General features: G+C 50.4%; 1 protein-coding gene across 4 annotated transcripts in view; it reads left to right on the top strand.

Moving 5' to 3' along the window:
* LOC119961983 (dipeptidyl peptidase 4-like) overlaps positions 1-12,285 on the top strand; it is a 144,485-nt gene that overhangs the window by 42,247 nt on the left and 89,953 nt on the right. For all 4 annotated transcript variants that reach the window (XM_038789671.1, XM_038789670.1, XM_038789674.1 and 1 more), the window contains one exon: positions 3,531-3,605. In XM_038789671.1, the coding sequence (XP_038645599.1) occupies positions 3,531-3,605 (75 nt within the window). The remainder of the gene's footprint in view (positions 1-3,530; positions 3,606-12,285) is intronic.

Here is a 12,285-nt window from a genome sequence, read left to right as displayed (position 1 = left end):
AGGCAATTGTATAAAATCTTCTAGCTTAGTCAAGTTGGATGGGCCAGTTGCCCTGCTTGAGCAGAGCTGGCTTCTTTGTGGTTTGCCAGTTACATTGTAAAATAGCAAACTGGTTGTGCAACCCAGAAATGTAACATTAAATTTTCAAGGGCCACGTGATCTTCCTACTCCACAATGAAAGGGATGTTTATCCAAAGTCTGCAATTGGCTTTGTTTTCAGGACTGATGGACCGGAATTGTCCGGCCATTGGGATTCTCTGTTCCCTGCAGCAACGGATCCCTGCTCTGCGACGTGGGGCGGCTTCAATGGGAAACCCCATTGACAAGCGGCGGGAAGAGAGAATCCCCCTGCCAGCAAAGGGTGCACTACTGAAAAACAAGTGGCTGGGGGACCGGATAATCCAGCCCATAATTTCTCAGCTGTTGCCTGTTGAAAGGGGTACCATTTATGTTAAGGGTCTGGCATTTGGGAAGCCAGTGTCTCAGTAGACCCACTGACTCCACTAGAAAGGTTGGCTTATCAAATGTAAATCCTGTAGCTCCCTTTGAAATTGCACTGAACAGTCCCAGGTTGTTTGCTAATTGCTTCCTAGGCATAATGAACAGTAACATTCCAGAAACTGAGAAGAGAATTATTTTGTTTTGGAGAAAAAGTCCAGTTTAAGAATAAAAAATAGCAATAAGGTTAAGGTTTTTAGACATATCCAGTTTTGGATTTATTTTGCAAGTCAGAGGAACCCAACCCAACAGCTAGAAAGTCCACCTGGATTAGAAATACTTGTCTGCATTTTCTCAGGATTCAGAGCTGTGTGCAAAAGATAAAAAGTACCTTGGGAAATAGGAGTAAAAGTATTGAATATTGAGACAAGAAAAATAATCGGACAATTAGAAGCGAACAAATATTGAACCTGTGGTGAGGGCGATGTCTGTACAACACACGGAGTCTAGCCAGAGCAGTTTCTCGCCTCAAAAATTGTTCTCCCTCTCACAAATCCGAGAACACCATTGTCTCCCATTCCACTTGGCACATTCTACCCTTCCAACCTGAACAGAATTTCTTCGACTTCCAAATCTACACCCACCTTGCCCAGAATTCCATGTTTCAATCCCTCCAATCAGGTTTTGCTCCACCACTGTATGAAACTAAATTATATCATAATCACAAATTATATCCTATGTGACTGACCTGTCTGCATCCTTTGACATAGTTCAACCACATATCCTCTTCGAAAACCATCTCGCTATTGTGCTACTAATAGGACTGCTCTTGCTTATATTATTCTTATCTATCTAACTGCAACCAGAGAATCATATGCAATGGTATCTCTTTCCGTTCCTGCACCTTTACCTCAGATGTTAGTCAAGGATAAAATATTGATCCCATCCCAGCTACCACTCAGCAACATCATCTGAAAATACATTGTTAGTTTCTATATCTGTGTTTATGAAAGCACGCTCGCTCTACCTCATCACCATCTTTCCCGACACAGTTTCTAAATTGTCATGCTACTTATCCAATATGCAGGAATGGATGAGCTGAAATTTCCTCCAGCTGATTATTGGGAAGATTGAAGCCATTGTCCTCAGGCCTTTTCTAGGCACCAACTCCATCCTTCTCTCCGGCAGACATCTAATGTTGAACCAGACTGTTCATAAACTTGCTGTTTTGTTTGACCCCAAGGTGACCTCATTTCTGGCCATCATTAAGGTTGCCTATTTCTACCTCTGTAACATCACCCGACTCCACCTCTCCCTCAGTTCCTCTGTCGCTGACACCCTCATTTGTGCATTTGACAACTCCAACACACTCTGGGTCAGTTTCCCAAGCTCTACTCTCTGTAAACTCAAGGTCATCCAAACCTCTGCTGCCCATGTGTTAACTCGCACCAAGTTCCATTAACCTTTCATCCTTGTGCTCAACAACTTACAATAGTTCCTGGTTAAGCAATATCTCAATTTTAATTGCCACATCCTTGTTTTCAACTCCTTCCATGGTGGCTCCATCCTATTTGTGTAATCGCCTTCCGCAGCAGAATCCTCCACAATCCCTTTTAATTTTAGTGTCTTAAACGTCTGAAATTTTAATTGTTTCACCATTGATGGCTATTTTTTCAGCTGCCACTGTATTAGGCTCTGGAAATCTTTTCCTAAACCTTTCCGCTTTGCTATCTCTTCTGTTAAGACACTTCTTAATATGTATTACGGGATCAAAGTCTCACCTGCAGTAAAAATGTGGTTGTGTTAAAATTTGTTTTATAAAGCTTGTTCAAAGCACAATGTTTGATTACATTCAAGGTGCTATATGAATATAAGTTGTTTGTTTCTGTAGATATCAACCTGTTAAGCAATATGGGATTGAACGATCTGAATTAAAGTAACCATATGTGACCATAGGTATACCTCACTCATTGCTAATGGGCATACTCACAAATTTTTAGTTTTAAAGTTTCTGATTCAGTTGGTTTTATAATGTATTGAGTGCCTGCTCATTCATAAAATCTTCATGTACATCGTTAGGGGATCGGTAGAGAGATTCTATCTGAGGTGGCAGCCATTTATCTCATACTTCAAAGAGTTAATTACCATCAACTGTTAGAGGGGGAGATAAGGGCCGAGATTCTCCCCTTCTCCGCACCTTTAGGGGCCAAGCCCTCACATTGAGGGGCTAGGTCCATGCCAGAGTGGTTCCCACTCTGCCGGCTGGCGTGAACGGCCTTTGGCGCCACGCCAGCCGGGGCCGAAAGGACTTCACTGGCCGGCATAAGTCCATGCATGCGCTGGTGCGTCAGTGGCTGCTGACGTCATACTGGCACATGCGCAGGGGAGGGGGTCTCTTCCGCCTCCGCCATGGTGAAGGCCATGGCGGAGGCGGAAGAAAAAGAGTGCCCCCCACGGCACATCGGTGGGCCCCAATCATGGGCCAGGCCACCGTGGGAGCACCCCCTGGGGTCAGATCGCCCTGCGCCCCCACCCCCCCGCAAGACCGCGGAGCCCGCCCACGCCGCCATTCCCGCCGGTCAGGTTGGTGGTTTAGACCATGCTGGCGGGAGAGGCCTGTCAGCGGCGGGACTTTGGCACATCGCGGGCCGGAGAATCGCCGCGGGGGGCCCGCCAACCAGCGCAGCGCGATTCTCGCCCCCGCCGAATCTCAGGGGGTGGAGAATTCGGGACATGGCGGGGGCGGGATTGACGCCGGCCCCGGGCGATTCTCCCAAGGTTTATTTGTGGGATATATGGGGATACTGAGGGCAGGGGTGGGGGAAGGGGAGCCTGGATATAGCCTTTGCTGTTCGTTTTTCTATATCTCTGATTCCACATGTTGTTAGCGTGACAATTATACCATGTCTGAACAATTTTCAAAATTGTTTTGTAGTTTAGATTGTGTTTGTTAATTCTGAAATATTTAATAAATATAATTTTAAAAAAAAACTTGTATCTTTGTGCATGACTGATATAATAAAGCAGTTTTAAAATAAAAGGCATGGTAGGTTTCTTACGTTTTAAGTTTAACTTTAACCTTCAATATACAGGATGAAGTCAAAGCTAGTTTCTATCTGGTCTCAGCTGATGCGAAATTTGCCCTTCTGGAAAGTAATTACTCAAAGGTAAGAAACGGCATTTTAAATAATATTTATATTGTTTTACAAATAGTTGTTTGGTAGTACAGAACTTGAGTATTGCTAAAAAAAGACATTTGGCCAAAGCTCTTAGTCTTACAGGACAATTGGTAGAGGAGATGCCATGGAGAGTGTGTCAGTTAATGGTGACTGACAATTAACTGTCAAGCGTTGTTTGAAAATTTAAAATCGGGCAGATTAGTCAAGGTGTTGCCCTGAGGAATGAACCAGTGAATGGCTATCACCTATTTTGTTTTGCAGAAACAGGCTCAATGTTTATACATGTTCTTTCTTTGGCAAAGAGCAGGGCCCTGGGTAATTTCCAGTGCACAAAAATGTACCACAAAGTGAGACCAATTGATAATCTTAAAGTGGTTGCCTGTCAATTCTTAGCATGTCAAGTATAATTTGGCAAATGTTGTCCAGAATCATATCTAATGTTGGACACTGTATTTTGAGTTTTGCGAGCATGTGCGGAGGGGAAATTGTGCTACAAAAAAGATCCTGCATTATCATTTTGCTGAAATTTAAGCAGATTTCGGATTGCTGAAGTCTAGGCTTCAATATGAAATCTATTGTCTGTTAAATTAACAAATTCAAGACTTCGCCTCTGGTATTGCGTTCATGAGCTAGCCGAAGTGGAAACAAAAATGAAGCGGAGTGGGCAACAAAAAATAAATGTTGTTACCTTCTGGGAAATAACCGCTGACAGCAGATGAGAAAATTGCAGAAATGACCAAAGTAGGAAATTCCTGGCAGGAATATGTGCAAGATGGATGGGACTGGGGAAAGCCTACTTGGGGCTATTATCAAGAGGGGCTTATCATGTCCTGAGGTAGGGTTAGCAGTTGAACTCTGGCATGTAGCAGATCAAACTGCTCTGGAAGTAGCTTAAAATTTAAATGTAAGTGAAGACCGTTATTTGTCAGTTAGAGTTAAATAAAAGTTTGATTTATTGCCCAAAATTGATCATTCATCATCAGATTGTGCTTGTGATAAGACTTAGTATATACCCGCACTCAGTGCTGTAGCTTTATATCATTGCCAAGATACAATACCAATGATAATTTAACATGAAACATCTCTTTTTAGGTTGCAATGGCCTATTAAAGGAGCACTATAATTGGTATTTCAGGTTGATATAGGCACTTCAGCAAAGACACCTTTCTATTAAGGAAGCCTGACTTTAGATTTTTACTTTAATTTTGAACACACAGTTGCAACTCCTTCTACCCCTCCAGGGATTTTAATATACTAGGTTAGATTTTCCACTCAATGTGCGGAATTTACTGCACTCCCCATGAAGTGTTCGGTGCTGTGGAGGTGACTGAGGCGTCATTTAATTGTGCAGGACAGTGCTGGGTGGGGACCACACTGTCATCCTACCTCCGTTCCATGCTAATAACATTCTAAGGGGAGAACAAGGGGCAGGATTCTTCGGAAATCGGTGGGGCGGGCAACTCCGGCACGACGGAGTAGCGTGAACCACTCCGGCGTCAGGCCGCTCCGAACCCTCCACACCTTCAGGGGCTAGGCCGGCGCAGGGGTGATTTGTGCCACGCCGACCGGCGTGGAAGCGGCTTGGTGCCATGCCAACCAGCGCCGAAGGGTCTCAGCCGGCCGGTGTGAGTTGGCACATGCACAGGAGCACCAGCGTGTGCTGGCTTCATCCAAGCGCATGTGCAGGGCGGGGTTAATCTCCACGCCGGCCACCGCGGACCGTTACACCAGCTGGCGTGGAGAAATTGGGGCAGCACAGTAGCATTGTGGATAGCACAATCGCTTCACAGCTCCAGGGTCCCAGGTTCGATTCCGGCTTGGGTCACTGTCTGTGCGGAGTCTGCACATCCTCCCCGTGTGTGCGTGGGTTTCCTCCGAGTGCTCCGGTTTCCTCCTACAGTCCAAAGATGTGCAGGTTAGGTGGATTGGCCATGATAAATTGCCCTTAGTGTCCAAAATTGCCCTTAGTGTTGGGTGTGGTTACTGGGTTATGGGGATAGGGTGGAGGTGTTGACCTTGGGTAGGGTGCTCTTTCCAAGAGCCGGTGCAGACTCGATGGGCTGAATGGCCTCCTTCTGCACTGTAAATTCTATGTAATAGAGTGCCCCATGGCACAGGCCCGCCCGCGGATCGGTGGGCTCCGATCGCAGGCCAGGCCACCATGCGACCCCCCCCAAGGACCCCGGAGGCTGCCCGCGGAGCCAGGTCCTGCCAGTAAGTACCTGACGTAACATACGCCCGCAGGACTAGCTGAAAACAGGTGATTCCCGCTCCCGCCAAATCCCCAGCGCTGGAGAATTTGGAAGCTGGCGGGGGTGGGATTCACGCCGCCCCCCGTCAATTCTCCAGCCTAGCGGGGGGGTCGGAGAATCCCACCCAAGGCATCCATGGATGATGAGGGAAGTCAAGAACAGCATAAAAGCAAAAGAAAAAGCATACAAAGTGGCGAGGATTAGTAGAAAGCAAGAGGATTGGGAAACCCTTAAAAGCGAGCAGAGGACAACTAAAAAAGCAATAAGGGGGGAGAAGATGAAATATGAATGCAAGCTAGCTAATATAAAGGAAAATTGGAAGAGTTTTTTTCAATATATAAAAGATAAGAGGCAAAAATAGATATTGGACCACTGGAAAACGTGGCTGAAGAAGTAATAATAGGAACCAAAGAAATGGCAGACGAACTGAATTGTTACTTTACATCAGTCTTCAAGGTAGAAGACACCAGTGGGATGCCAGAGCTCCAGGAGAATCAGGGGGTAGAGGTGGGAGCAGTGACCATTACAAAGGAGGAGGTTCTGGGAAAACTGAAAGGTCTGAAGGTGGATAAATCACCTGGACTGGATGGACTGCACCTCAGGGTTCTAAAAGTGATAGCTGAGGAGATTGTGGAGGGATTGGTGATGATCTTTCAGGAATCATTGGAGGCAGGAAGCGTCTCAGAGGACTGGAAAGTGACTAATGTAACACCACTGTTCAAGAATGGAGGGAGGCAGAAGATGGGAAATTATAGGCCGGTTAGCCTGGCTTCAGTCATTGGTAAGATTGTAGAGTCCATCATTAAAGATGAAATGGCGGAGTACTTAAAAGTGCATGATAAAATAGGACTGAGTCAGCACGGCTTCGTCAAGGGGTGGTCATGTCTGACAAATCTGTTAGAGTTCTTTGAGGAAGTAACAAAGAAGTTAGACAAAGGAGAACCAGTGGATGTCATTTATTTAGATTTTCAGAGGGCCTTTGACAAGGTGCCGCATAGGAGACTGTTAAATAAGTTAAGAGCCCATGGTGTTAAGGGTAAGATTCTGGTATGGATAGAGGATTGGCTGACTGGCAGAAGGCAGAGAGTGTGGCTAAAGGCGTCTTTTTCAGGATGGCAGCCGGTGACTAATGGTGTGCCTCAGGGGTCTGTGCTGGGACCACAACTTTTCACAATATGCATTAATGATCTGGAAGAAGGAACTGAAGGCACTGTTGCTAAGTTTGCAGATGATACAAAGATCTGTAGAGGGACAGATAGTATTGAGGAAGCAGGCGGGTTGCAGAAGGACTTGGACAGGCTAGGAGAGTGGGCACAGAGTGGCAGATGGGACACAATGTGGAAAAGTGCGAGGTTATACACTTTGGAAGGAGAAATGGAGGCATAGACTATATTCTAAATGGGGAAATGCTTAGGAAATCAGAAGCACAAAGGGACTTGGGAGTCCATATTCTTTTTTTTTTTAAATAATTTTTATTCAAAATTTTCATAAAATATCAACAACAAAAAGTATACATAGAGAAAGAAATAAATAAGGCCCGCCATTAGCATAGAACAACTATGCCCGTCCCTTCGGTCCAAAACAACGAACCAACCCCCCCCCCCCGGCATTCTGCCAGGAAATCCAGAAATGGCTGCCACCTCCTGAAAAACCCCTGCACTGATCCCCTCAGAGCAAATTTCACCTTCTCTAATTTAATAAACCCCGCCATATCGTTGACCCAGGCAGCCACGCTTGGGGGCCTCGCATCCTTCCACTGAAGAAGAATCCTCCGCCGGGCTACTAGGGACGCAAAGGCCAGAACACCGGCCTCCAGGGGCTGGTTTAGCTCACTCGGCTAAATCGCTGGCTTTTAAAGCAGACCAAGCAGGCCAGCAGCACGGTTCGATTCCCGTACCAGCCTCCCCGGACAGGCGTCAGAATGTGGCGACTAGGGGCTTTTCACAGTAACTTCATTGAAGCCTACTCGTGACAATAAGAGATTTTCATTTCATTTTTCATTTTCTTTCGCCTCCTGCACTCCCGGCTCCACTGCAACCCCAAAAATTGTGAGCCCCCAGCCCGGATTGACCCTGGATCCTACCACCCTCGACACCGTCCTTGCTATGCCCTTCCAAAATTCCCACAGCGCTGGGCATGCCCAGAACATATGGGCATGATTTTCTGGGCTCTCTGAGCACCTGATACACCTGTCCTCACTCCCAAAGAACCAACTCATCCTTGTCCCAGTCATGTGAGCCCTATGCAGCACCTTAAACTGTATGAGGCCAAGCCTTGCACAAGAAAAGGAGGAGTTCACCCTCCCCTGGGCATCCGCCCACGTCCCCTCCTCTATCTCCTCACCCAGCTCCTCCTCCCATTTACCCTTCAGCTCCTCGACCGAGGCCTCATCCATCTCCTGCATCACCTGGTACACTGCCGAGATCCTCCCCTCACCAACACACACCCCCCGAGAGCACCCTGTCCTGGATCCCACGCGGCGGCAGCAGAGGAAACTCCGCCACCTGCCGCCTGACAAATGCCCTTACCTGCATGTACCTAAAGGCGCTCCCCGGGGGGAGCCCGAACTTCCCTTCCAGCTCATCCAGGCTCGCAAACATCCCGTCTACAAACAGATCCCTCAACCTCCTGATACCTGCCCTGTGCCAACTCAGGATCCCGCCATCAATTCTCCCCGGGACAACCCGGTGGTTGCCCCGTATCGGTGCCCCCATCAAGGCCCTCACCTCCCCCTGTGCCGTCTCCATTGCCCCCAAATTTTGAGGTTAGCCGCCACCACCGGGCTCCTGGTATACCTCGTTGGAGGGAGTGGCAGTGGCGCCGTTACCAGCGCCACTAGGCTCGTGCCCACACAGGACGGCATCTCCATCCTCTTCCATGCTGCCCCCTCCCCCTCCATCACCCATTTACGCACCATCGCTGCATTGGCAGCCCAATAGTACCCACAGAGGTTGGGCAGCGCCAGACCCCCCCATCCCTGTCCCACTCCAAGAACACCCTTCTCACCCTCGGGGTCCCGTGTGCCCACACAAACCCCATAATGCTCTTGTTAACCCGCCTGAAAAAGGCCTTTGGGATAAGGATGGGGAGGCACTGGAACAGGAACAGAAACCTCGGGAGCACCGTCATTTTGACTGACTGTACCTTACCTGCCAGAGACAGCGGCAACATGTCCCACCTCTTAAACTCCTCCTCCATTTGCTCCACCAACCTTGTGAGGTTTAGCTTATGCAGGGCCTCCCAGCTCCTGGCCACCTGAACCCCCAAGTACCTGAAGCTCCTCTCCACCCTTTTCAGTGGGAGCCTGCCAATCCCCCCCCTCCTGATCCCCTGGGTGTACCACAAACAGCTCGCTCTTCCCCAGGTTGAGCTTGTATCCTGAGAAATCCCCAAATTCCCGGAGAATCCCCATCACCTCCGGCATTCCCCCCACCGGGTCCGCCACATACAACAATAAGTCATCCGCATAGAGTGACACTCGGTGCTCCTCCCCACCCTGGACCAGCCCCTTCCAATTCCCCGACTCCCTCAGCGCCATAGCCAGGGGTTCAATTGCCAGCGCAAAGAGCAGGGGGAACAAGGGACACCCCTGCCTCGTCCCTCGGAATAGCCGAAAATACTCCGACCTCCTCCTATTCGTGGCCACGCTCGCCATCGGGGCCTCATACAACAGCCTCACCCAACTAACAAACCCCTCCCCAAACCCGAACCTTTCCAACACCTCCCACATGTACCCCCACTCAACCCTATCAAAGGCCTTCTCCGCGTCCAGCGCCACCACAATCTCCGCCTCCCCTTCTACCACCGGCATCATTATAACGTTCAAGAGCCTCCTTATAGAACATAGAACAGTACAGCACAGAACAGGCCCTTCGGCCCTCGATGTTGTGCCGAGCAATGATCACCCTACTCAAACCCACGTATCCACCCTATACCCGTAACCAAACAACCCCACCCCCCCTTAACCTTACTTTTTAGGACACTACGGGCAATTTAGCATGGCCAATCCACCTAACCCGCACATCTTTGGACTGTGGGAGGAAACCGGAGCACCCGGAAGAAACCCACGCACACACGGGGAGGACGTGTAGACTCCGCACAGACAGTGACCCAGCCGGGAACTGAACCTGGGACCCTGGAGCTGTGAAGCATTTATGTTGGTGTTCAGCTGCCTCCCCTTCACAAACCCCGTTTGATCTTTGTGGATAACCTGTGGCACACTGTCCTCTATCCTCACGGCTAAGATCTTTGCCAACAGCTTGGCGTCCACATTCAAAAGTGAGATTGGCCTGTATGACCCACACTGCAGGGGATCCTTGTCCCGCTTAAGAATCAAGGAGATCAGCGCCCGAGACATCCTCGTTAAAGGTCCTAACCAACAGGGAACCCAACAGGTCTGCATACTTCTTGTAAAATTCAGCTGGGAACCCATCCGGCCCCGGCGCCTTCCCTGACTGCATGCTCCCTATCCCTTTGACCAGCTCCTCCAGCTCAACCGGCGCCCCCAGTCCCTCCACCTGTCCCTCCTCCACCCTCGGGAATCTCAGCCTGTCCAAAAAGCGCCCCATCCCCCCCTCCTCCTCCTCCGGGGGTTCGGACCGATACAGTTCTCATAAAAGTCCCTGAAGACCCCATTAATATCTACCCCTCTTCGCACCACATTTCCTCCCCGATCCTTAACTCCACCCATCTCCCTAGCTGCATCCCGCTTACGAAGCTGGTGTGCCAGCATCCTAATCGCCTTCTCCCCATATTCATACACCGCTCCCTGTGCCTTCCTCCACTGAGCTTCTGCCTTTCTGGTGGTCAACAAGTCGAACTCAGCCTGGAGGCTGCGCCGCTCCCTCAGCAATCCCTCCTCCGGAGCCTCCGCGTATCTCCTGTCCACCCTCACCATCTCCCCTACCAAACTCTCCCTCTCTCTCCGCTCCCTTCTCTCCCTGTGGGCTCGAATGGAGATCAACTCCCCCCTAACCACCGCCTTCAGCGCCTCCCAGACCGCCCCCACTCGGACCTCCCCATTATCATTGACCTCCAGGTACCTCTCGATACATCCTCGAACCCGTCCCCCCACCTCCTCGTCCGCCAGCAGCCCCACCTCCAAGCGCCAAAGTGGGCGCTGGTCCCTCTCCTCCCCGGGCTCGAGGTCCACCCAGTGCGGGGCATGGTCGGAAATGGCTATCGCCGAATACTCAGCATCCTCCACCCTCGCAATCAGCGCCCTATTCATAACAAAGAAGTCGATCCGGGAATAGGCCTTATGCACATGGGAGAAGTATGAAAATTCCCTGGCCCTCGGCCTCGCAAACCTCCATAGGATCCACCCCTCCCATCTGGTCCATAAACCCCCTCAACACCTTAACCGCCGCAGGCCTCCTACCCGTCCTGGAACTGGTTCGATCCAGCGGCGGATTCAGCACCGTGTTGAAATCCCCCCCCCATTATCAGACCCCCCCCCATTATCAGATCCCCCACCTCCAAATCTGGAATCTGGCCCAACATGTGCCACATGAAACCCGCATTGTCCCAATTCGGGGCGTATACATTAACCAGCACTACCCGCTCCCCTTGCAGCTTGTCACTCACCATCACATACTGCCCGCCACTGTCTGCCACCACATTCGACGCCTAAAACGACACCCTCATCCCCACCAGGATCGCCACCCCCCCCCCCCCGATTTTTTGCATCCAGCCCCGAATGAAACACTTGGCTCACCCATCCCTTCAGGTGCGTCTCCTGACTCGGGCCCTTTTGACCTGCCCATTCAGTCCCCTCACATTCCAGGTGATCAGCCAGATCGGGGACCGCCTACCCCCCCTCCCCCGTCGACTAGCCATCACCCTTCCGCAATCCGCCATGCGTCCACGCCCCCCGTTCAGCCCGTTCCCCACAGCGACAGCCCACCATCCTGACCTCCTCTACATGCTCCAGCTCTGTCTTGGCCATTCCAGCAGCAACCCGGTACCCCCCCCCTCTCCCCCCCCCCCCCCCCCACCCCGCCCCCCCCCCCCCCCCCCCCCCCCCCCAAGCTAGGGCACCCCCTAGCTGCGTAACCCCTTCCATTGTACTTCCGTAAGTCATCCGACTCCTGCTGACCCTGGCTGCTCCCGCCACCCCAATGACCCCCCCAGTGCAACACAACCACCTCCCCAGTGCCGGCCCCGCCCACCGCTCCTCTAGCACGGGAGAAAAGCCCCGCCCCCCCAGACCCAAAACGCGGGAAAAGACGGGCACATGACCCAACAGGACCGCGAACCCCACCCAAACTCTCAACCAGTGAACAAAATACAGACGCCAAACATGACAAACCACCCAAATAAACAGATAACAGTCCCAAACAAGCAAAAAAAAGGCAGAACAACAAAAAAAAAAATCATCCAATAGAACCGATAAAGCAAAAGGTTACCAAGGAGGA

The sequence above is a fragment of the Scyliorhinus canicula genome, chromosome 2 (assembly GCF_902713615.1).
Source record: "Scyliorhinus canicula chromosome 2, sScyCan1.1, whole genome shotgun sequence".
In the NCBI taxonomy this organism is placed as follows: domain Eukaryota; kingdom Metazoa; phylum Chordata; class Chondrichthyes; order Carcharhiniformes; family Scyliorhinidae; genus Scyliorhinus; species Scyliorhinus canicula.
Note: the sequence above shows the minus strand (reverse complement) of the source record. Positions and strands in the feature narration are given on the sequence as shown.